The following is a 26,226-nucleotide window of genomic DNA, read 5'->3' as shown; positions in this document are numbered from 1 at the left end:
GATATGCTCTCAACACCCACAGAAAGCGTAGGAATCTTGAATGATAAGCATCTTGCCTGCTCCTGAGAATTGCTGAGTGCCTGTTGTTCCCATTGACTACAGCTGCAGTTGCTGGTTCTCATTAAGGAACTGTAACTAATAACTCAAACTCATTGTAACTAATAACTTTTCCCAATTCTCCACAGGAGCTAAAGTTATTAATATTCCAGGAATGAGCAGTGTTGTTCTTGCTGTTGGCACCCTTTATGTTGAAACTCCCTTCCCGGCATTCAAACATAAAACTGTTCACTATGGGATTATCCAGCCCTCATTGCAGTTATTAGGACCTAGATCAAGTTGAATGAGTTTGTGCTTTCTCCATTGCTCCAAAACCTGAAATTCTCCCATGTCAGTGGAATCTGCCACTTCTATGCCCATGGGAAACCTGTTGTAATTGCTCTACCTTCCTGAAAGTCAAAGTCTGCATTAATCTATTCTAAATACCCCATTCATATCTTTACATACTAAAGCAGTTGTATAAGTAAATACAGAAATGTTGAAATCTGAGTCTTGAGAGTTTTACCGTTGACATTAACAGAGCCAGAATTTTACCCTTGTTGTCTAAGCCATTTCCCTTCAGCAAAATACAGTGTTTCACTGAGTAGCATTCCAGGAAGGATGAAACATTTGTGCAGCATGAGAAATACAATTTAAAGAACGGAAATGAGTATTCCCATAGCAAATCAGGAAGCTTAATTAAAAATAGTTGCCATTCATGCTGTTTATCTTGCTGACCAAGTCTGAGAGAGAAATGTCAAGGGTTCTGCTCTTTGTTGCCTTATACGGTAATAAAATGTAACTACCCATTCTGCTGATTACAGAATAAAGTGTCTATATAGTGTTTATTTTTCATTAATTAATTTGTCATTAATTTTTTACTTGGTTAGAGATATTTCTTTTTCACAGTTTTTTTAATGCTTTACCTTTTTTGGCCACAATTCATATGAAGGATTGCAACCTATGCCCCATAGGACACATCCAGCCTGTGGAACCTTTGGATTTGGCACATGGAGTCATGTTTTCAGCAGTTTTTGGAGGCAGAGCACTCTGCCCACAGTGCATCATGGCTGGGTACCATGATGCACTCCCTTCACTGGTAGGGAGCTCTTTTTGTGCTGCAATACAACTAGCTGGCATAGAAAACCAGTGGATCCTCATGTTCATCCATGTCAGGGCCAAGCTGGTTCATTCCAACTCCCTCTTGGAAAATGTTTATGATTCCTCTTTTGGAGAATTCTGTGTAAGCAAGAATTGTTTGGTGTAACTTGGAGCCCAATATGAACATTAAAATGGTACCTGCATTACCCATTAAAAAACTGGAACTCTCAAATGACTTTAAACCATGTTTCTGCTCAGAGGTTCCTGGGAATGTTTACCGTTGACGTTAACAGAGCCAGAATTTTACCCTTGTTGGAGGGTAAAAGGGATGTAAGGGATAAAGCGCTTTGTGTAAGGGATAAAACAAAGTAACTACTGAGGCTCTATACAGACATTCAAAAGGCCCAAGGCAGAATCAATCTAAATTACATGGTTTTCTATAAGTGGCGTAGTTTAGATTGGTAGCAAGCAGAATACACATTCAGCCTCTGGTGGTGGGGCTGGGGGGAGGGAAGCAAATCTCAGACAGGTTCCACTATGTTTAAATCAGTCCATGTGTGCCAAACTTCTGTTCAGTTATGGGTATAGATTGGTTTCTGATCACTTATACTGGTGGATCACTCTGATCACTCTGTACCTGGCCTAAGAATCTAAAACTCATAAACAAAATGTTTAAAAACAGCACTCCCAAAACAACCCAAACACAAAGAGTGAACTTGGAAGGAAATTAATGAATGGGTAGCAACAAAGTACTTTTAACCTGGCTCGTTTCTTCAATTAGTCACCAGTTTCTTAAACTATAGAAGATTTTCCCTCTACATTAGAAGCCCTACAGCCATTACTAATTCAAAGGATAATATAAATACACATCTACACTGCAGAGCAGTAACTTAGAGAAAAAGGTTTATTGAGGCAACAGAATACTGCATCTTGTTTAATGAATCAGTGTCACCTGCATCTCAGCAATGTATGTCCCTTTTGCAGCATACTACAACAACAGGAAGGGTTCACAGAGATCATTTGAGTGCACAGAAAATCTGTCTTGGGTTGTGGAGGTTCTTTCTAAGATATGTATGCATACCCATATCTAAAACAAAAGTCCAATTCAGGAGTCTGGGAAAGCTTTTATGATGGTCTCATAGGCAGGAGGAGGGGTTTGTGTTGAATGGCAGGTGCGGAGACTGTTGCTAGACCAGTGGAATTCAGGTCGACTTAAGCTGTTGGTGGTGCTTCCCGCAACTGTAGTGGTGGTGCTAGTGGGAGTCAGAGTAATCAGCTGACTGTTAGTTTCCACAGGGAGTGGAGGACATTGCAAAAAAGGATGGAAAGTGGAGGCTCGAAAACTTGATTTTCTTGGGAAGGAGTTGGCTTGCTCCTGAGAGGCTTGCCGTTGGAAGGTGAGACTGGCCAGGCTGAGGTTGCTGCGACGTTCACAGCTGCTGTTGCGGTAGAATCCAGGCCTGTTGGCAGCTGGACCATGAGAAGGAGGTCTGGAACGGCGGGTAGAGGTTGAGGGGCTCCACTGTGAAATGTGGGCACTGGCTCTGCGACGGGACAAGCAAGTAAACAAAGCCCAGATTATCCCTCCAATCACGAGTCCAATTGCCATGGAAACTGAGAAGGATATTATTATCTTGTCTAAACATAGAAAATAAATAACAAAGTTATTTTAATTATCTTACAGACTATGCCCTCCATAATATTAATTTGCTATTACATTTGTGCAACATACTGCAAGTCCCTCCTGAACAATAATGAGTTAACTATTTCATTCATTACAAAGCATGTGAAATACATAATTATACTATAGCAGAAACAGGCCTTACGCTGATCTTACTTATGCTGATTTTCACTGGTATCACTCAAATGTGAATAACTTGTGTCTAGTACTGGTGTGGGTGAAATAATGGGAGCTGAAAGTACTCATCATCTGGTGGGATGTTATCAATATTTATTACAATCAGAGTTAGGTCAAACATTAAAAACTGTGCTGTAAAATCACTAAGACAATTTTTTGTCACAGAGGGCCATTGGGAATGACAAAGCCTTCAATACCTTCCCTTCCCCAGTTTGAAAGTCAAGTTTTCATTAGAAAAGGAGTAAATTTCTAACTCTGTAACACCTGTCTTTACTCTAATAAAATGCATTTAGTGGAACTGACAAGAAAAAAGGACCCCAAGTAGGATAATTCTCTTCTCCACATGAAAGGCTGTGGTGGAGAATGAGGATTGATTTTTTTTTCATTCCCCCTCTCCTCGACACACACACACACACACACACACACACACACACACACACACACACACACACACACACTTCCCACTCAATGTTATGAGAGAGCAAGCCACTTCAACAAATCTTTCAACTATTTGTAAAGCTAAATGCAATCAAATCCCTTATTGACATTCTAGAATATTAGGTGATAAGTACAGATTTACATTCTCTTCATATGCCTTGGACATTTCCAGATGCTGTTTTGGACAAACAATACCATAAATCTCATATGTGAGGCTACTTGCATTAAATACTCAATGCAGTTTCAAAGCTTTCTTGAACAAAGATAAATTGAATAGATTCTAAATAAGTGACTAGAATGTTGGATTCTTATGTAACCTGAATCCTAACTATGCACTTCTTAGAGTTTTTCCCCTTGAATACTACTTGCCTGTTCTGCAATTTTGATTGTAGACATACAGTTGATATCAATAGTTAAAGACAACTTCCAAATGAGCTCCTATTAATCATGCCCTTTTCAGAATAATTTCACTGGGGCACTATGCCTGACAAGACTCCTTGTATGCACTGGGAGGGGCAATTTGTGATATCACCTTACAAGAGTTTAGCACACTCATCTTCCTGCCATCCTTCCAAATAGCTCTGCTAATCAGTACATATGAAGGGCACTCCTCAGGTTCTGCCTGCCCAATGCACTGTATACGCTTCCTTAGGCAACAGGATTTGCCTATATGGCCTCAGAATGAGCCTAAGAGTGCCACTAAGAAAAAAGCTGTACCTACTTGCTCCTGCTCTGCAGTTACCCAAGCCTGCAAATCTGGCATTAGATGCCTTAAGATCAAGCCTTAACAGTTAACAATGCCCTAGAACAAGAGTCAACAACCCCCAGCCCACATGCCAGAGCCCGGTATGAAAGGCCGTTTTGCTTAGCACACCACAGCCAGCCCAGGCTCTGTGCAACTGCTGCCAGCCATGGAGCCCAGGCTGTGCACAGCAGGCAGCTGGGAGGCTGCAAGACCTGCTGCAGACAGGTAGGAAACTTCAAACAGCTGCACCAGCCCTGGCACACATGCCTCAGAGTGAATGGCAGGGAAGGGGCCGGTGCAGTGCGACCCTGGTTCCTTCCCTGCCATCCATCCATAGGCACACATGCATCCACTGCCAGCAACAGGGATCAGGCCCCTGGCATGCCAGTTTGAGGCATGGGTAAAGGTTGGAGGGTTTTTGGCAAATGTCGTTTTTGGCCAAATGTTGCCAGCCCCTAGCCTAAAACATACATCTCAGGACCCAGCCTTTCAATCTCAGTGAGTACTCAGGTTTGCCCTCGTGCTACCTATATTGCCTAATTTGTGAGTTAGAGTGCATGCAAGTCAGTAGGCTTAATTTATCACCACTGCTCCTGGACTTGCTGTGTAGGCTATACAGGCACCATTTTAAACTGAAATCTGGGTAGCCTTTACTCCTTCACACTCCCCTGCACAACCATGGAAGGGCTAGGTACAATCTAGACTACATGCATTGAATTCTGGTCACCTAAATCAGAATACTGATTATGTGATTGCACTTTGTGGCTCTTTATAAATCCAACTTCCATCTTAGAGGTTTTATGGGGAAACTCATCACTGTAGTATCTGAACTCCTTCCCTATCGCTCAGTGGAGGGGAAGGCAGGACTGTTTGCTAAGGATTTCATCCACCCTGTGTATAAGTGAAGTCCAACCAGACTGTCGACATGCACAGGGAGGATTTAGCCAAGAATCCCTTTTATCCCTATATCTCCACCACTTGCACGTTTAACTAAGCATTTCACACTGTTAAAAACATGAAAGGCAATTGACATAATATTGAATGCACCACTTGAGCACTTTCTTTAGCTGCTTCCCCGTGCAGCAGATACAACTGAAACAATTACCTGCTATTGTGTAACTTCTTTGCCCCTTTTTGCTCTATACTCAAATTAATAAATAGAGAACCAAATTTCTACACGGGATACCACTCCTGAGGTCACCCAGACTACTTCAGTGTCCATAGAGCATCATATTTACTCTTGGTTTATTTACTCATTCTCTTTCTATTTCAGTAATGAAAAATGAACACACCAGTTCAAATCCCTCCAATCTTTTTTCATGCAAAGGTTTCATCTACTTCAGTGGAAAATGTGGGTTCACTCTAAAAACATGAAATTTACCTTCTTAAGGCTTTAACCAGGGCAAATGAAGTGCCTTGTTCTCATGCTGGTCCTCTGTGCAGAATGAATCTCACCCAAAGCTAGTACATTCTAACCACATCTATTGAATTTTAAATCTGTCTCCATCGATTTTTTCAATAGAGTATTCAATCACCCAAGCCTAAGGGACATTGGAGAAAGTTTTACATCACTTGGTTCAGATACCCAAGTGTGACAGAGCAGAAATGGCCACATCTGGTGTTTGGGGGCAAAGGTAGCTTTCTATAGCATTTTGACCTTCCAATGTTGGGCAATACTAAGGTAGGACTAGCCTCTCAGGGCAGCAAGAGCAGACACAAATGGTAATTTGCATTGGCATATTGTGCTCCCAGTCAGGTTTGCCAGCATTTATCATATCTTGGTCCTGTCCTACCATGACACTGAATGGCCTATGACATCTTTCTCTGGAATATCCCAAGCACAAATAGAAGCCAAGGATCTATCTGTCCAGAGGGCTCAATTGTGTGTTACAGGCTTTGGCCTGTACTAGAGAGGGCACAGCTACAATCGAGAGAAGCCCTGTGTCATGGAGAATTCCTCTTTGAGCTCCTTGTTGCACAAGGGATAAAGCCACTAATGTACCACTTGGAGTGTGAGGGAGCGATATAATCCTTCTGTCTTCTCTTCTATGTACCTTATATTTCAGGAGGCTGTAAATAGAGGACCCCAGAGCAGGTATATCAAATCTTGAGAATAAAAGAGTGAGAGGACTGAAGGCCCCTTCCCTATCTCTGGAACAACTGGTTTTTTTAATTATGCTGCTTACTAAAGTAAGATCCAGTCCTGCAAACATCAGGTGCAGTGCTTACTTCTGTGAGGGTCTCATTTTTTTCTGTATATGCTCCTATTCTACTAGCAAGCATGGGACCCCTGTCAACATATTATCTAGTAACTGTATCAAAGCAAGGGAGTGGGTGGAGTGTGCTAACCATTTTCAAACTTTGTTGCTTAAGGGCAAAATTATCTCTAAGAAATCTCTGAGAACCATTAACTCAGCTCATGTAAAGGCCAAAGCAGAATTCCTTTTCCTGTGCTTAGGCAATTGTAATGGCTGATCCTAGAAAGAAACACTGATCTACCAAAGAACAAAGTGTGGGTGGGCATATGGCTTCCGCTACAGACAAATGCACACATGCAGACACTAGTTAGCTGAATGGCCAACTGCAGGAGAGAAAGGACAATGCATTTCAAAAAGGTGTAGTGGCAAGAATGGTAACCTGCATAGCTGTTAGAAGGATGGAGGGATAAGTACTGATTCCAGAGGAGGAGAATGTGAGGGAAGCGTCAGATAGTCAATTTGTGGCCAAATGGCTAAACAATTAGCTGCATATTTGTATACAGTGGGGCCAACTACATGTTAAATTAATTTGAAGTAATAAATTCCAGTGCACTTCGCGCGGGAGTTTATTATTCCCAGGTGCTGTGTTTACATATTCTCCTGGGACCACAGCACATTGAACTGAGTCAGGAAGGGGGCCAGGGGTGCAGCGTGCTAGCCTGGGGCTGCTCCAGCCCAGCTGAATATGCTGTGGAGGGGCTGGTTGGGGCACAAGGGTGTTTCACTGTGTGGGCAGGCAGCCCACACATGAAGTGCTCTTGTGCCCCAGACAGCCCCATCAGCATCTACATTTGAGTTTCTGGGCAGTAAAGAACTCTGCCACAGGACAGTATTTATATTTACAAGTACTATTCTACCAGGAGTTAGTTTACTGAAGCCTAATGGGGCCCCACATGTAGATGCGGAGACTTTATTACAGGTCTAATTAGGCAGCTCCACCGTAAATGTCTCAAGTAGATTTTTCATAGATTTCATAGACATTAGGGCTGGAAGGGACCTCGGGAGATCATTGAGTCCAGCCCCCTGCCCAAAGGGCAAGAAGTCAGCTGGGGTCATAGGATCCCAGCAAGATAAGCATCACATCTGCCCCAGGATGCACCCAGTAACATTAATAACCATCCAAGATAGGGTTAGAAATGCAGAGTTCTTTCACAGCACCTGGTACATGACATATCCTTGAGTGTTAGACAGCTCCATACAATAGAATCTGCCTGAAGGGCCTCATTAAAGCCTATTTACTCCTGATGGACATACTAATCTACCTATGCTGAACATCAGTATCTCTTATGGTTATTCAATTAAAAGAAGGAATACTTAAGCAAACTTATCTTAATGTTAGCTCAAGAATCAGACAGGAGAGCCCTTGCTCTGAATGCAAGCACATAGCCTGCCACAGAGAGTTTTTCATATTAATACAAGCCTTCTATTCTCTGAAGCAACAAAGTGATTTTCCCCACTCTCCTAAAATCTGACAGCAGCTGCATTTCAAGTAAACACAAAACTAAGCACTATATGCCAGGCAAGCAAACTTTATTTTATGTGAGCTGCAGGAGATACATGAGCTGCAGGAGCTATAGAGCACATCACATGCAAGCTGCTTCATTCATTTGTCCTGAAAAGGAGAATGTATCAGGAAGAGTGTATTGCATGATGGAGAAGGATTATCTTTGTCCCTTCCCCTTTCACTTCCCTTTTGGTCTTGTTCCTGCACACATTTTTTACTTCATGCAATGGGTCAGCACATGCTAAGGAGATAAATCTGACCAAAGCACATGATTTTGCAGTCATTTCCCCCATTCTCCAATCCACAAATTGCACAGTGTTTTAAGGATGTGAAAAGTGTTTGATCAGATACTTTCACAAGTATTCAGAAATCTGGATGACAGGCCAGTCAAACAGTCCTCCTCATTACACGTCTTTTCCAAAAATACACATATGAATGCTAGGTGAAATAAACTGCAATATGGAAATCCATATGTGAGCAGGTGATTGAAATTTAGCATAGAACACTGAGTAGTGAGCCAAACATGAATTCCATCTATACCTAAACCACAAATTTAAATAGACTACAAAAACAGCCTAGCTAGGTTAGACTAGCCTGCAAAGATTGAATCAATTCAGGCTTTTTGAATGTCTGTCCTAGCCTTTATGCTGAGAAGAGCTTTGAACCCAGGTCTTTCACTTCCTAAGTGAGTGCAAGAGCTAACTTTTAAAAGAAAAGCATGAACTTGCAAACCTAAAAGTATACCAGAGGTACCTAAGTCTATGTGTGGGTTTCAGGCTGAAAATCACAGTCACACAGATGTCCAAGTCTGTGCATTGTTTGTTGGTAGGCTGATCCACGCTCCGCTTGCTAGGCACTGTGAATCCCATTACGAAGCACCTAACTAGTCATCTATGAAGGCATCTCTTTTAAAGTAATGGGAAGTTGTGTACATAACATGGGATTTCACTCCCAGAGCCAGGCAACTTACTTTTACATCTGGGAATGCTCAGAATTGTAACATCTAAGTCCCTTTGTCCTTTATATATACGCCAAGTGTGGTTCATATCTGTCTGTCACCCCAAGTTCATAACATAGTCAGTCTCAGGAAAACAAGGAGCTACCAAGTGTTCAACAAACTAAATATGTCTTTCTAGTATTGCAGAATTAATGAGTAAAAATCTGCTTGAGTTTGATGTTTCATACCAAGAAAGTTGAGCTCAAACTGGAAGCTTGGCTTGATAAGCCAAGCCAACTTACATGCCATACACACTGTTGTTGTGTATAGTTTGTAGAAACAATATCCCTACAGCTGACAAGTGTGAAAATTATTGTCTTATCTTCCCTGATCTTTATCACTAATTGCCAAGTCAAAACAACCTCTTATTAATTATTTGTAGTCAGTCCGTGATTCAGTAGGGTGGGTGAATCAGTGGGTTTGCAAAATGAACCAGCTGCAATATTTGTCATGGCACATGTTAAGAAAGGTCATAGGATGGTTATGGTTAGAAGAACAGAAGTGATTGTCTGCAGCACTGATAATTGTCACATTCAGAAAACAAACGGGCTGCGGAGTGTCATGGAGCAGACAAAGATGGTCATGAGCTAAGTGGAGAGACGCCCACAGCTCTTCCACCTAAAGGACTCCTCGAAGCTCCTGGAAACAGGGTATTTTATTGCGTAACTACAGAATCCCAATCCAGGGCCATTAAGGTGGTAACAGCATGCTTGAAATCAGGAAGGCAGTTCTGTTAAAAAGAACAGAGAATTACTTCAACAAATGAGCCACCCAGCTAGTAACAAGACTGCCCTCTGCTGGAAATTTGTACTGAAATCTGGGCAGTCAGTAAAACAGCTCAGTCATGATAGCACAAGAAAAATCTCACAGCAACAATTCAAATAAATGGAAACAATGTAACCAGTGCTCTCTTTGCTAATTATCTGAAAACAGAGATCGTTTCAGATCCCCTTGGCGTATACCCATAGGACCTAGTGTCTCACTCAAACTTTGCAATTCTTTTGAACAGGGCCACAAGGCACCAGTGCAAAGAAACTTCAGAAAGGGCTGTTTACAAAAGCTTTTTGATCCTGTGAATGTTTGCACTGAACTCAGGCTGGGTCTCAGGATCTGAACTGTACATTTGTTTTGTGTCAACCAGCCTTTTTCTGTAATAATGCACTGAAAGGAATAGTAGGATATGTGCTCTGAAAATCATAAAACCTGGTCAGAAGTAATAATGTTCACTTATCTCTCTCTCATGGACCCAGAGGAACAGACTACCATCTTTAGCTTCCTTTGGGCAAAAATGAAGTGTATTTCATAGATTTCATAGATGTTACAGTCGGAAGAGACCACAGGAGGTCATTGAGTCCGACTTCCTGCCCTGGGCAGGAAAGAGTGCTGGGGTCAGATGACCCCAGCCAGGTGTTTGTCCAGTCTCATTTTAAATACCTCCAAGTCCACCTATGAGGACCTTCTACCATTTTTAATTTTCCCTGAGCCTGATAAAGAACATGTGAGCCCGAAAGCCTGCAGAAAAAGACTTTTTTTTTTTTGCAATTTCTTAGTTGGTGTAATAAAAGGTATCATCTCTGAACCAAGAGGTCTAGAGTATTAGCACCACTTACCTCTGTTCAGCATTAAAATGGATGATAAAGACAAAGCAATGGTAATGACCAAAGGGAAAAAAATCTATGGTAAATGCATCATATTCCCCAGTGTTAGCACAATCATATACAAACTAAGCACAGAAAAACTGACTCCTCAAAGAATGTTTTTTGGAAGCCAGGATAAAACCTTTGTTACTGCAGAGCTTTTGCATACCTTCCTAACAGCTACTGAGATGTAGATATATGGTTTTGATTCTGCTCTCTCACATAGCTTATAACCCTCTGGCAAAGCACTGGTATCAATTCTATAAAATCAGTTGGACTGAGTAGTACATATGCTGCAAGGACTTAAATGAATCAGTAAAAAAATCTGTGGATATGGTTGTTTTGGTGTAATACTGCATCCCTTCTGATTTTATTTAATAGTGTGATTAACATAAAGTCCAAAAATAAAGAAGGATATTTTAAAGGGGTTCACACAAGGTAGCCAGCAGTGCCTTATAATAAAGAAAATATACAATGATAGATCAAAAGTCTAGATTTTCAGGCTACTAAAAGTCTTGTAGAATAAATGAAAAAATTAAAACATCCTTAATATTACCACAGTTCTACAACTTGTGTTGTCTGTTGCTAAAGGAAATCCTGTTTCTACCTAAAAGTATGCAAGAAGTGTCTCAAAAACAGTCCCTCTCAACTTAGAAATCTATGACTTTTGAAGTGTTGCCAAGAAAAAATTCAACCAATGGCTGCAACTTCTGCATTGTCAGTTAAAAAATATCCTACATATTCCCTTAATGAATTCACTTATGTTTTCCACTCCTAGCTCAGATTGTTCCTTTTCCCCTTATTCTTCAGGCTGTGTATCCTCCTCTTGTTTTTACTTGAAAATTGCCTCTGTTTTATCAGCCAGTAGATTTCAGTGATTACTGACTTCACAATGGCAACAGGAAAAGGAGCCCTATCTTAGTCTAGCCCAATCCATATACTGTATTACCAAAACTTTTGAGTTCCATCCAAGAATTTTAAATTTCTCTGCTACACTAGTTCTACCTAGTCCAGTAAGTAAAATAGACTAAAATCAACCTTCTTCTATGTGATGTGTATTTTTTTAGATTGTGACTGTAAATTCACATTTACACTAGTCTAGGCAGAAACCCGTTTTCTGTGATTAAATAATCTTGGAGATCTAGATTCTGTTTTCCATTCTGTTCAGCCTTTACATGTGACCTTGAGCAAAACACTTTACCTCCTTGTTTCAGGATTTTCCTCTCTAATTAATGAAACTAAGAATATGTGCTCCACTCTATGTTGTGAGGCTTAAATCATTAATAGATTTAAACTTCTATGAGACCATCAAATAAAAGATGCTGTTGTAACTTCAGAGAATTATTATCATTAGTGCCTGTATATAGCATAAAACAGTTTTTAAAGTATTAAAAACAATGGGAAACACCAATTAAATATTCAAATATGCTCAGAGTCCTTTGTTAACTTTTAAATAATTATGAAAATGTGAAGTGCTCAGTAGGATTCAAGAAAGCAACTTTAATTCTGCTTTCATATTGTGGTTACTTTCCATCTAGAGCATAAAAGCATCCTACCCCCCCCCTCCCCTTTTCCATGTTATATTTATTATAGCATGGATTAAAGACTCTCTCATATAAATGAAGCAAAGGTAATCTAGTTTGCCCACATGTCTGGGTCAGAAATACCACAAACTAGCTTCCTGCCCCACAAGAGCAAACCACAAGTGTGCTCCACCTTTCTTTCTATGGAAGTCGATGCCAAATTTTATCTGGTAGATATTATTGTTTTCATTTGCTTTGCTGACACTGAAAATTATGTAGGAATTATTAATCAATAATGCCTTCTTTGTATACATACAGATATGCGCGCGCGCACACACACACACACACACTCACACACACACAATCTGTTCCATGGATCTACACAGGTGATTATAGGGATATTATTTAATAAATTGATCTTGAGTTATAATTTTTCTGTTTTCAGCACATGGGAACAAAAAGAATGATTGGCCACTTCTAAAACCATACTTAATCATTTTTCAATCTCCATAGCTGGAACTTTATTTGTTATCATTTTCAAAAAAAGCCTCCTACCTGAAAGTTAGCTTTTGTATTTTGAAGATGTAAAGATTTTTGTTTGTTTCTTAAAAGTTATTAGGAATCTGTTAGAATATTTGTTGCAACCATTACTACATAAAGGCTACCATTTTCTCTATAATAAATAATTTGAATTAGGCATCTGTAGGAATTTCAAGTTCTTCTCAATGTAGGGAAAATGCAGCTGTAGAATACTGGGTCAGTGTTAACTCTTCTAAAAATGTTATCTAAGCTTCTTTTTCTTCATTTTCTCAGGTAAAGGGCATAAGGTTCTATAAAACAGGGGCAGTAATATTTAAAGGAGATGCTCAGGTCAAATTCCTTAGTGTTTGGGCTCTTTGTTAAGTGCATTTTTGAGTGGTTTGAGGCATTTTGGTAGAAAGCTTTTTATAAATACAAAGTATTATTTTTCAAACTGATTTAAAATAAAAAGCTATGGAGCAAGAGGAGCCAAAGAGTAGTTTTGGATTCATAATATATTGAATCATTCTGATCTGATTCTGAATGTTGCTATAGTCTTTCCAGACTTTCATATGAAAACCCTCTGAACCTAGAATTCATCTTCATGTAACTTATTCTATTGTGAGAAGAGAGAACAAAGGTCCTCCTCTTGTGCCGGCATAGACACACTCACACTTGCAGGGTGTTTGGACAAAAAAATAAGTTTGACCTCCTAAACTTATTGAATCCTTGGCTCAGAACTCTTTCCCAAATACTAAGAAGCTATGACTCTTTGGGGAGCTATGTGATGGGAGAACAAACAATAGCGCTGACCCAATCAATTCAGTAATGGTTAACCTGCCAAAGAAGCATGCACACCCTTTATATCATTAAAGCAATATAAAAAGAAACTTTTTCTAAATCTTTCCCTCCTCCACTACTACTTAAAATTAATGTTTTCCCTGTTGACAACTGTAAAGCATTGGGGAAACAGCAGTAAATAGAAGACAACAAACTCAGACCAAATATGACATGGCTACTTTTGCAGGATGATTTACACATATAGTCTATTCTTTTCAGGATGCCAATATGCCCAGATTTCATTGTCTACAACATTTTTTGGTCCTGGAAATCCCAAAAAGGCCACTGACACACTGGAAGAGAATGAATGATTACATAGTGACACCAACTGAGCTTGCATAGTAGCAGCTCAGGTAAATACATGCACCTATGAGGATTCACTGCAGCTTTAAACACCTAGAAATAGAGTAAGCTAAAACTCAGGATTGCAAAAAAGTAGTGTGTCTACCCACTTTTTGCCCCCAACCAAATCCAGATGCCCAGGTGTCCAAAAATCCCCCTATAGGATTCTGGACTCAAGGCACACAAACCTAAAGTCATTTACATCTCCCCATTAAATGAGGTGTTGCTGTCATCCCCCCACAGCAGTGTTATGTTTACCTCGAGGTTGCCAGAAAAGGGCAAAGTAAAACTAGGAGAATGTACCCATTTTCCCTCGGCAAGGACTAACTCCTGTGAGCATTGCATTTATTTTATTCACTTGCTTTTCTGCATACCTGGATTAATTGCTAATTTATCTACATTCTGTTACGTGAATTATACCTAGCAATCCATTGTATCTGTCCATTATCTATGTCCTACCCATGTCAGCTGATAGTGAAATTAGTGTATTTTAAAACCAGTATTGTGAGATCAGAAATAGACCCATCAAAAAAGGGTGTGTGACTACTTTGGCTGAAATTTTATATAAATCATACCAGTCTAGCATTTGATATACAATAATACTTCCAAAAAGGGAGTTAGCCAGAAGAGAAAACACAATAACATAGCTGAAACACAACTGCTCCTCCCAGGGAAATGTGCCTGGTTTCAGACAGCTTGTTTAAATTTGACGTATGGTTCTACTCATGTTTACGAGTGAATTCAGAGGAAGTTCCAGTTTCCTGCAGTTGTTGGGTGGTCACCAATGTACATGACCTTGCAAAATTAACAAACACAATACAGGATTTGGTGCCAAGCTGCTTCAGGTACTCCATAGCAACACAGAAAGACAACAAAAGCCACCACCTCTAAAACATCCTGTATTAACACTGCCAAATACATAAGAAATCTGATTGACATATTGCTTAAAAATCACTCATTCTCAATTTGCTGAACACAGACATCTAATATTCTGGAAATGTAGTTAAGATAATGAGTAATTACTTCCTTTAGAATTACATCACAATGTAAATCCTGTCTTTTTCCTTTTTTGGTACGTGAATATTTCCAATATGTTTGAAGAATACCTCAAGTCTTATAAAGCAATGAGAGTTACCACTAACTTTTTCATTAACATGCAGCAATCATCAATGATAACAGCTTAATGCTGTCTTTCCATTTTCTAAATTTCCTTTCATTTACATCCATATTCTTACTGCAATTTCTAATAGTCTTAGAAATTAAAATTCCAGCTATACTCTTTGATAATATTGGCATTTCCCCACTTCCCTCAGTTTTAAATCAAGGGCCCCATTGTGTACTCCTCAGCTATATCCAAGGATCAGGATGTAGGTTTCTTACTTTTTTTTTCCATTATGTGTTAGCATTTAATCATATCACTTCTAACAAAAAAAGCAAGAGACTGGCATTAGATCCAAATAAACAATTTGTTTCAGAAGCCGTCTAGTAAATGTTATACCAAGACCACTGAGTGTGGGAATACGCATATCTCCATTAAATAAAGTTAGTTTTCATTACTTTTACTATTATAGTTATTCATATTAGAGAAGCAGAAGGAGAGCCTAACAAATTGTGCTGGTACTTTAAACACAGCCAACATTAAAGGTGGTCCCTATCCCAAAGAGGTGACTGTCCAAATGGAGTTTATAATCTTAGGAACCCCAACCTCAACATGCAAATACATTGGAACTATCTTTTAGTAGTATGAAAAACAATTACTCTTACTAATTAAATCTTTTGTTAAGTAAATAGGAAAAATTATATCACTACGGGACTCATGGCACCATGCAACTTTTCATTGAAGAACTGGATGGAAGGTTTAGAAGTCCATTGTATTTAGTTTGATAAAGTGGAGGGGAAAATTGAGGTATCTCCTCCTGCTTCTTCGGTGTTGCTTTAATAGCATTATTAAAATACGTATATTGGTGTGAAATTTAGGTTTTATTTCTGGTCCTAATATATATATATATATATATATATATATATATATATATTTAATGTATATTATATATATATATAATATATACATATTTAATATACATTATATATAATATATATATATATTTAATGCAGCTGCATATTTTTGTGCATAAGATGCATAAGAAAAAAGATACCATTGATTCTTTTTCTGATTATGTATTCTTTGTAGTAATGCATTAGAAATTATCATAGTCTTTTAACAATATTTAATGCATGTACACTCACAACATCTTTGCAAGCTAGAAAAATATATTATCCCCCTTTTGCAGATAGGGGCCAGAGGCACAGGGAAATTAATTAAGTTTTTCAAGGTCACACAGGAAGTTTGTAGTGAAACAGGCACTTAGATCCAAACCTAGTGTTTCAATCATTCATCCCCTTTGATTTACAGACCTCTGATTTGGCCCAGACATCAGTGGATCCAATGCAATCAAATGTCATCTAGGACTATTCATGAAACACTAATATTATAAGTGGAAGTTTCTATCTAGTGCAGCTACTCAGCATTAAGTTCACTTTAACAGAGGATAAGTCTTTTAATCCTCCATTGAGTATGCAAAAAATTGTTCAGTCTGAGTTATTTACTGAAAAGGGAAATAGGATGTTCTAAACCTTGATGCAAGTTCGGCTCTGTGCTTCCTAATTCAAATAGCACCAGTACAGAAGAGTTCAAAGGGGCAAGGTATCTTTCAGAAAGAAATGCCTCTGCCAACAGCAGGGGGCCTGGACTGAAAGTCATCTATTCCAACCCTTTGCTCAAGGCAGGATCATCCCTGTATAGATTATTTCATCCAAGTGTTAGTCTAACCTGCTTTAAAAAGTTCTAGTGATGGAGGGGCCATCTACACAAGATGCTTACTTTTAAGATGATTAATTAGCTCTGCAGTAAAATGCCTTCATCTATATGTGCAGAACTCTTAGACCTGAATAAACTAATTAACTCTGCCATAGGTTAGCTGCCCAATATAACTACTGTTCTATCCATAGGTGATGTGTAGGGGGGGATGGGGGATGGGGCATGTGCCCTCCCTGAAATTGGCCCTCACCAGCCAGGGAGTGGGGAGTGCAGCCAGTATGCCACCTGAGAAGCACTGGCAGCACTTCTGGTTTTGCTGGCGGCACTTCTGGTTTCTCACCGGCACTTCTGGGGTCATTTACTCTGCCACAGTGCACATGTAGATGGAGGTTATGGGGCTGGCTGGGGCATGAGGGTGCTACAGTGCAGGACTGCCTGCCATCTAGTCCCATACTGTAGCACCCTCATGCCCCAGCCAGCCCCTCCACAGCATGTTGAGCTGTCAGGGAGCAGTCCCCTGCTGGCAGGCTGAACACCTGGCACCTCTGTCAGCTGGGGCTGTGCCACCCCAGCTCAATGTGCTGCAGTCCTGGGAGCATGTGTAAACACTGTACCCAGGACCAATAAACTCTGGCATGAAGTGCACCAGAGTTTATTGTGTCATGCTAATTTCATGTGTAGATGTGCCCTGAGATTCCACAACCTTTCTCGATGACTTCTTGAGATAGGACCTCTTCCAGTCCTGTTTTTCTCTAATTTTACTATTAAAATGGGATCCTTAACACTGGAATCTATACTCATTCTGCCAGCAGGAAAAAATGAAGTAATGTTGCTTAGTTAGAGGAGAAGGACCTCATCTCGCCTTTATCTTCACCAAGTGCACATTAGGTGGATGAGGCAAACTTACAAGCACCTTTTATTTGATATAATCATGATCCAGATTCCCCAAAGTGCATAGTCTGTCATTTGAGGGGGGAACTCTGGTCCTTGTGCAGATTGCACATGTTACACACTATGACTGGTAGCATGTTGTAGATGTTGACACACATTGCTGGGAGGAGAACCTGTAGATAGTATGATTTCCATTCTCGTCATCAGTCTATTAGACAATCCTTCTTTACTAATGCTTTTTAATAGGACCTTTCTTGACCTTCTTATTTATGATTTCTTTTTATTCAGATAATAAATTCTGCCTGATACTTATTTCTGTTCCTTACTGGATTTGTTTCATCTAGAGTTTACATGCTATATGATTTAAATGCAAACTGGGCACATCTACACAAGAGACACTGTACTGTAGCCTAATAATACTGCACAGTAGCAGAAACTCCTGTTACTGTATATTTATTTAGTATTTGATTATACAAATCTCTTGAGCTGCATGCAGTGCTAGGTCTAGCCCATGTACAGAGGGCAGCACAGGTCCTGTGCCAGTCCTGCATGCCGTGTGTACAACAAGCCCCAGGGCCAGCAAGTACAACATGCAGACTGAGCAGGCCACATGTGCTGCACACAGAGCAGGAGACAAGGATGGAGCAGGCACTACATGTGGCACCCTGCTGGGCTGGCCTTGCATATTGGCTCTGGTGCAGCCCAATATAGAATGGCCTCAGAGCCAGTGCCCAGGACTGATCTGGTGGAGCACCACATGCAGTCCATGTCCTGTGTGCAGGCTGCACAGTGCTGAGTCCGGTCCATGTGCCATGCATATGGGCTCAGTCCAGAGACCCACAAGCTAGACCATACAGCTCCACAGATCAGATCCAGCCTGTAGGCATACGTTTGACACCCCTGCTCTAAGTTAATAGAAGCTTAACCAATCATCAGTAATCATCAGAAATACTAGCCTCTGGCTCATGATGTCAGCACTGAAGAGTCCTTCTGTCCTGAGGGTGAAGGGGTGGAAGGGAGGGAATTGTTCCTTAGAATTAGTATGACATAGCTAAATTACTCTACTGTAAGGCCATATCCCTTTTCTCCTGGGTCTCTTTCAGAGTCTGTAAGGACTGAAGTGGTCTCACTCCTTCATTCAGGGATCACAAAGGAAACAAATGTTCCTGGTTCCCTTCCTCACATCTCTTCTGTACACTTGGTCAGTCACAAGCTAGCCCAGAGATACTATGGGAATGGGATCCATCTTGACTCCTGCATTGATGTTGCAGAATGTTAACATTTTTTAATTTGGGGGATTTTCCAAATCACAGTAAGTGTTGCAGAAAGTGCCAAGAAGAAAATGATTGTGCAAGCAAATGCCATTAAGTTATTAAGCCATCCTGCCTGGAGAAAGGTGATCCTGCATCAGGAGTCTTGGCTCATCTCCACTAATTAAAATACCATCAGAACAGGCATTCTGGCACTAAATTCTTTAAAAACAAAAATAGTAATGCTGTTTTGGGAAATAAGGCCACTAAGGGTGACACTGCACCTGGAGTCTGAGGTGCTAAGTCTGTGGTGTACTTCAGCTGCTTTGTTCTATTCCAGTAATACAAAGCTCCCGTGTAGTCTTCTTTACCAGCCCTCTGAAAATTTCTTCTCAAACAAAATCTTTGGTGGTGTGAAGTGTTTGCAGTGGGGTTTATGCCCCATCCTCTCTTCCTTGTAGCTGCTAGCATAGGAATGATATCTGGAGCTCATTTACTTCCAGCAATTCTGACCTGGCAGAACAGTGGAACCCTCAGGCTGCTGTGACTTATATCAGGGGTCTTGCCCAGTGCAGAACAACTCCAGATCTAGGGGGGAAATGCTGGGGTTAAAGCTATTATTGCTATTTCAACCTATGCTCTTACATGTGCACCGTGAATGTTCAACCCCCCGATATGTTTTTGGAAGGTTCTTTTGTACTGCTGAAGCTGTAATGGAGGAGGACAACTCATCAAGCAAGGATATGGAAGTGAGAAAGCAGAGAAGTGAGTGAAAGTGTGTCCAGAAAATGAAGTCTGAGAGAAAAGAGATGTGAAAGATACACGAGAAGTAGGGGGGAGACACTCGGAAAGAGAGGGAAACAGTTGGGGACAGTGCTACTCACTATCACTATGACCTTCCAAGAGAATCCTGGAGGAAGATGACCCAGGACCTATTGCCATGATACCACGGTGGCAGGTACACACCGGAAAGGCATCGACACATTCCATAATTCTATAGCCTTTCACGTCAAGCTTGCTGTCCAGAAGTAGTATTTCAGACCCTAAAAGTAAGCAATCCTATTCCACTCTGATAAAGTTCCTGAAAAACTGTTAATGCTACAGATGGGTGGTCTCTCTTCTTCTTCACTGCTTCTTTGTGACTTATTTTTAAAGCTAAGGTACAGACAAGAACAGATTCATTAATGAATGTACAGCAACTCAAGTTGGAACAGGATCACACTTAGGCCTTTACATCTGCTTACATACATGCTTGGAAGAGTAGGATTTGGCCCATATGCTTTAATTCTTTAGGATGTAACAAAGGACAAAATCTGGACCTCTGTTTTCAGGCTATTAGTGTGCATTTGATGTAGAAGGCAAGCTCAAGCTATGCTTGTAGCTCTAGAATCAGTAATGTTTATAGTAAATACCAAACCTAAGATTTGAGAAGCAAACTGATACTTAGCATTATCCCTCATGTACTGTGTAAATGACTGCCTGGATTCTGACCCTAGGGAAAAATACTTTTAAAGGTTAATAAATTGCCATGTTATATTTTTTAAAAGAAAGCAATGCTTGATTTAATCATGACTGCACAAAGAGTCTAGGGATCCAAGTTGGTCATGATTAATAACTGCTTACATTTATTCTCCCCTGTTCTCCAATGGTATTGATCAAAAGTACTATTTAAATTAAATTTCCTAATCTGAAAATATATTACCATCTACACTGCATGAACGGAATTTTTCTCAAAGTCCTTTATTGTGTTTAATCAGATTGTAACTGAATGCATGTCTTCTAATAATTGCAGAAATGTCATTTTCCCTCCCACGGTAAAAACATGAGCATCTCTTTCAGTCTGTTTCACTTCTCACCTACAAATCAAAATTAACTCAATAAAGAATATATTAAAATGGTAAAAAAAAAATAATAAAAAGTGAAGGTAGTGTTAGCTGTCTGGGTGCCAAACCTTGAGACTCTTATTTACATTATACTCTGTCCTTATTCAGATAAACTCCAGTTGAAGTCGCCAATGAAATCATCATTTCAGATTCTCCACCCACAGGTCCATGTGACTCCAGTAATACTGTACTGCACCAGGTATTGGATTCCATAACTTATATTCCCACCCTTTGCCAGAACATCACCTTGTGGCTTCCCAAGGCAAGATCAAAGTTACTAGAGATAGCAACATTTCATAAATACATGGAAAAAGGAATGGGTGTTAATAGAGAGAGCCTTCCTTCATAGAATATCAGTCCAGCCAAGTTCTCTGAGACAACGTATGCATTTGAGAAGCACTCTTGATACATTTTTAATAAAATGTGGGTATTTGGAAAGTAAGGAATAGAACTGCCAGACATGAGAATAACTTTGCTAACTCTAGGTAGCAGGAAGACAACATATCACCTACTGAACAAGGGATATTTGGTGACATGACCATAACCTCTATCATAAATCTCCTAAAAGTATAAAACAAGAGAGGAGATTAAAATAGTTAAAATAAATATTCATGAATTTAAGCCTACAGTTTATTCCTTTAGATGTTTTGTTTACAATTTATTTTATTTGCTTTGATGCCTGTTCCTTTTTCCCCAGCCTATTTGCACTTTTTAAAGATGTTTAAAAAAGATTCCGTATGCAGACAATGGAGGATAAGACCTCCAGAATACGCACAATTAGCAGTGGCAAAATCTCCTTTCACATTCCCCTACCAATGTGATGATAAAGAGTAGTTAGGTTTATTCAGTCTTTGGCCTCTAATCATACTAATCTGTGGGATTTGTCAAAAAGTCTTTTTTCATGACATGCACAATTGTACAACAGAAAGTGGACTGAGATCACTAATGCAATTTATATAACATGACTTAAACAAAGTTGTGCTTCTAAGTTTCATGACTTTGCTTATGATAACTATTAATATAATTGTATGGCATGGACCATATGTGAAAATAATATTATCTTATCAAATATAAACAAGCACTGTTTCAGAGTGGAGACCTTACTTTGTTCATTGTTTTAAAATTCTTAAGGTTATTTTGAAAGAGCTATTGTGTTAAGCTATCAGGGGAAAAGTCAAGAGTTTCAGAAAACAAGATGCCTGTAGTTCTTCTAGAACACGGTATCAACCATTAGACAATAATAAATAATTTATAAAATCATAAGAGAGTAATGACAATGTTGAATAATTCTTTCAACAATTTTTACAGTATTTAATATTTTCCTCACAAAGCAAGTACCTGGTCAGCAAACACACATGTCTAAGTTTGCATATTGGCAACCAGATTGAGAGTGGTGTCACAGGGTCAATTGTAACAGTTGCAAACCCTTGGACTGTTGTGACTTAGTTATTAGTATATTTTAGGATATAGCCCTTGCCTGAAAAGGAACAACTTTGCAATGCCAAGATGGCACTTAATATATGCTGAACTTCTTAAACACAAGTCTGCTCTCATTTTAACTTCACTTAATAAGTGTTAAGTTGAACATGTGACACCATCCTGAACGCAATAGGATACATAACAAAAGAAAAGAAACATGTGGACATCAGGGCTTATATAATTTGCTAGAGCTCATAACACTATCTGGCTGTTTAAGGTACATGTTTCCCTTGCTTTATGCTGTACTTGTGTTCCTGGAAAATGGTGCATAACTTGAATTTGCATTAAGGGAACCCACTTTACAATGTAACTAATAGGGATAAGTTCCAAGACCTCCACTGTACTGACTCCCAAACCCATTTTTGCCACTTTTACAAGACAATTTTGGTACTCACCAACAGCAGACGGTACACCCAAGTACAGGGTGGTGATGAATGTAACCATAATGGGGATGGCAACTACAAAAACACGTGTCGCAGACAACAACCGAGGAGCACCGATCCACACAGGAGACTATATTTTGGTGTGTGTCACTCCCACAATGCACCACACAAAGCAGCTGACAGCAGGCTTCCACCACACTGATTGCATAAGAGCGCATTTACCTCCCATATAATAAATTATTGGTATAGAAATGGTCATCACATAAGAGCGAACTTGCACATTCAGAACCTGCATAAAGTGAGGGAACCCTGTATTGATATTAGTATAAAATACCTAGGAAATATAAACACATATGTTTAAGGGCCGTGTCATTCATTGCACTCAGGACAAATTAACTTAATTTAACATTCAAGGATTCACATGCTCAAGCAGTAAAACACAAGCAAGATCCTATCATAACATACAAAGGCAAATACTGTGTCTAGTTTTGGGCCCCCACTACAGAAAGGATGTGGACAACTTGGAGAGAGTCCAGTGGAAGGCAACAAAAATGGTTCAGGAGATGGGGCACATGACTTCTGAGGAGAGGCTGAGGAAACTGGGCCTATTTAGCCCAGAGGAAGAGAGGACTGAGAGGGGATTTGATAGCAGGCTTCAACTCCCTGAAGGGGGGTGCAGAGGATGAAGCTGGACTGTTCTCAGTGGTGGCAGATGGCAGAACAAGGAGCAATGGGGTCAAGCTGCAGCAAGAGAAGTTTAGGATAGTTTAGGAAAAACCTTTTCACTAGGAGGATAGTAAAGCACTGGAATAGGCCACACAGAGAGGTCATTGGATTTCCATTCTTGGAGGTTGTTAGGACCCAGCTAAACAAAGCCTTGCCTGTGATGATATAGTTGGGAGTGGTTCTGTTTTAAGCAGGGTGTTGGACTAGATGGCCTCCTAAGGGCTGTTCCAGTCTTAATTTTCTATGATACTATGATTCACAGTGACATTTTTTTCATGGGAGGAGTATTTCCAGATCATATTAAGTAACACCTGTTTAGCTATCATTGGCCTACTCCACAGAGATAAGACAAGTTTAGGACTTGGTGTGGTGTGAAGTCTAGGACTAACAATCAGCTGATTGCCAACCTCAGCTCTGCACAAGAGCTAGTTCAAGATTCTTGAGTGGTGCAAAAACTGGGACAGACAGTCAGCTGCTTCTTAGTCCCAGGCCCAGTACTGCAACAAGGCCAGTTCAATGCTGCAGATCCAGTGGCAGGTGTAGATCCAGCAGCAGAAGCAGCACCCTCTACCAGGCTCAGTTCTCCATGCCTCCCTCCTCCTGCCACCAGTGTCAGGCCTGGCTTGCCCCACTGTGCCAGGGGCACATGCAGTGCTAGAAGGCAGTGGTAGGCACATGATGTGGTAGGCACATGATCATGGGTTCTGGATGTTGTGACTACATGTCCTCACAAACATGTGAGCAGCAGTGCTGGGGTCATTGTCTAGGGGTGTGGGGGCATAGCTAGCTACAGCCCTGTCTAGGGTGGGCTGAGATTATAATAACCATTACTGTACAACCACTCAGAATATGATATAACTTTTAATATGCTATAGTAATATGATCTCAGATAAAACACTTGTTCAGTGTCCCAAGAAACAGGGTCCTAAAAAGAAAGAAAGGGAGAAACAGAATGTAAAAGAGCATATTCATAAAATTAGGCTTTAGAGAACAGATACATTACATGATATGATATGAAAAGGCAGATATATTAAATGTTTTCTCATTGTTCATTATTTTTAATTCATGATATTTAGCTTTAAGTATGCTGAAAATAAAAAGCAGTGCCCTTCAAGGATTCCAAAAAAATATTGGATCATACTATTTCCTTTCCTTTTCCTCACTTCCCATATATTACATTTGGGAAGAAAGAAATGGAAACCCTACTGCAACGTGCCAAAAATTGCCAGGGAAAAGAAAAGAAAGCCAAAGAGGCCTTTGCAACAAAGAAAGCCCATGCATGAGAAGACTGGTCAGTTCACAATAGGGACACTATGACAGCTCTGCCAAGTAGAAGCGGTCATGGGTATGTATATTATTCCTTGGCAACCCATAGGATATTATTCCTTGGCAACCCATAGGAGTGATAATTAATGCTGACTCTCCCCATATTATGGAAACTTGTGCAGGTTCTGCTCTATACAGTCAGAATATGGGAAAAGCATAGGTTTGGCAAGCCCAGAAATACACCTAGAAGTAATGTGAGCATAGAAGTAATGTCAATACAGTTATTGCTGTCAGCAACAGGTATAAAAAGGGAAATAGATGCCCAACCCTGAATGCAGATGAAGGACCCATAAAGAGAACCACACCACTGCACTGTTGAGTTAGAAAATGGCTAATTAATTCTCAGAGTCTCAAATAACTTTGTCCTTCTCGTGAACTTTCTGATGAGTAGGCATATATATCCCTGTGACAAGCCCTGCCCCTCAAAATTTTACCCTTTACTCCAGGTTTCTCACAGATCTAACTCTATGAAACCACTTTTGTTTGGAACTAGCTAAATTAAAAACACATGGAGTTTACATTTCAAAACTAGTATTCACCTATGTTTCCAAGACCAGCTAACACTGCTTTAAGCACAGAGAATGTATTTTATAAAAATATAATAATATTCAGCTCCAATATAGCCTTTTTCCCCTGCCAATCTCAAAATGTTTTACAAATCCAATTAGTATTGTCCCCATTTTACAGAAGAAGAAACTGAGACACAGAGGTGAAGTGTCTTATTCATCCTAATCAAGCAGGGAAGTATGTGTTACTGAAAGAATCAGAATTTGCATGGTATAGTCTTTTTCCTGCTCACACGAGAAGAAATGAAGGAACTCCCTTAAAAGTTCTCCCACAACAGACTCATGCTTCACCAGTATAAACCAGTATGTAACTTTATATATTTCAAGGATTCCTGTAAAAGTCTCTTGTTATGACACACATACAATAGGTAAATACAGTGTATATGACACACATCTAAAAGAAAACAAGTCAAATAATAGAACAATTTGGAATAAAGATTGCTCCACAGCTACTACTGGGATTATTTTGGGATTGATATACTGGATCATCTGAAAATTAACTAAATCCTACTTACCTTAATTGAATTGTTCTATGAAATCATTGAGATTAGGCACTTTATCTGAAGCTGTATGACTATCAATGGACAAAACTCTCACTGACTTCAATAAGGAATTTTGGATTAGTCCTTGGGTGAATTCATTAAGAAATTATCTTAATCCTCCAGCAATATGCATTTGAAATATACTTCTGTTTTGCAACACAATAAATATTGAAGTATTCTGTACTACTATGTTTCTATTGAAATGCTAGAAAGTGTCCCAAGTAAGCTTAGATGTCACTTTTTAAAGTAATTAATGTAATATTTCAGAATTCCCATTCCCCTTTCTAATATGTAAAAAAATCTCAAAATCCTTACCCCAAAATTTTGGTGGCCATTCGATGTCAGAACTAGTACCCTGTTTATCCATAACATCCAAAACAGTATTTGCAATACTAGTATGTCCACAATGGAGCACTTAATTTCAGAACATCTGAGGTGTAGCAGCAGAAGAAATGCTTTTACACAGCCGGTCACACTGTTTTGCTTGCCTAAAAGGAAATTAGAGTATCATTTCCTGCTTGGACACTCAAATTAGCAACTGTTTGTCTTATCTTGGAGCACCACATG

The 26,226-nt window shown here is 39.7% G+C and overlaps 1 protein-coding gene across 1 annotated transcript; it reads right to left on the bottom strand.

Annotated features, from left to right (window-relative positions):
• Positions 1 to 2,023: 2,023 nt before the first annotated feature.
• MYCT1 (MYC target 1) lies at positions 2,024 to 26,123 on the bottom strand. The gene is made up of 2 exons (XM_090041581.1): positions 25,975 to 26,123; positions 2,024 to 2,775 (listed from the first exon to the last, which is right to left on the bottom strand). Exons 1-2 carry the CDS (start codon positions 26,024 to 26,026, stop codon positions 2,243 to 2,245), a joined length of 585 nt encoding a protein of 194 aa, XP_089897707.1. The 5' UTR covers positions 26,027 to 26,123; the 3' UTR covers positions 2,024 to 2,242.
• Between the last annotated feature and the right edge of the window lie 103 nt (positions 26,124 to 26,226).

The sequence above is a fragment of the Crocodylus siamensis genome, chromosome 1 (assembly GCF_052110815.1).
Source record: "Crocodylus siamensis isolate JL-2025a chromosome 1, ASM5211081v1, whole genome shotgun sequence".
Classification (NCBI taxonomy): Eukaryota; Metazoa; Chordata; order Crocodylia; family Crocodylidae; genus Crocodylus; species Crocodylus siamensis.
Note: the sequence above shows the minus strand (reverse complement) of the source record. Positions and strands in the feature narration are given on the sequence as shown.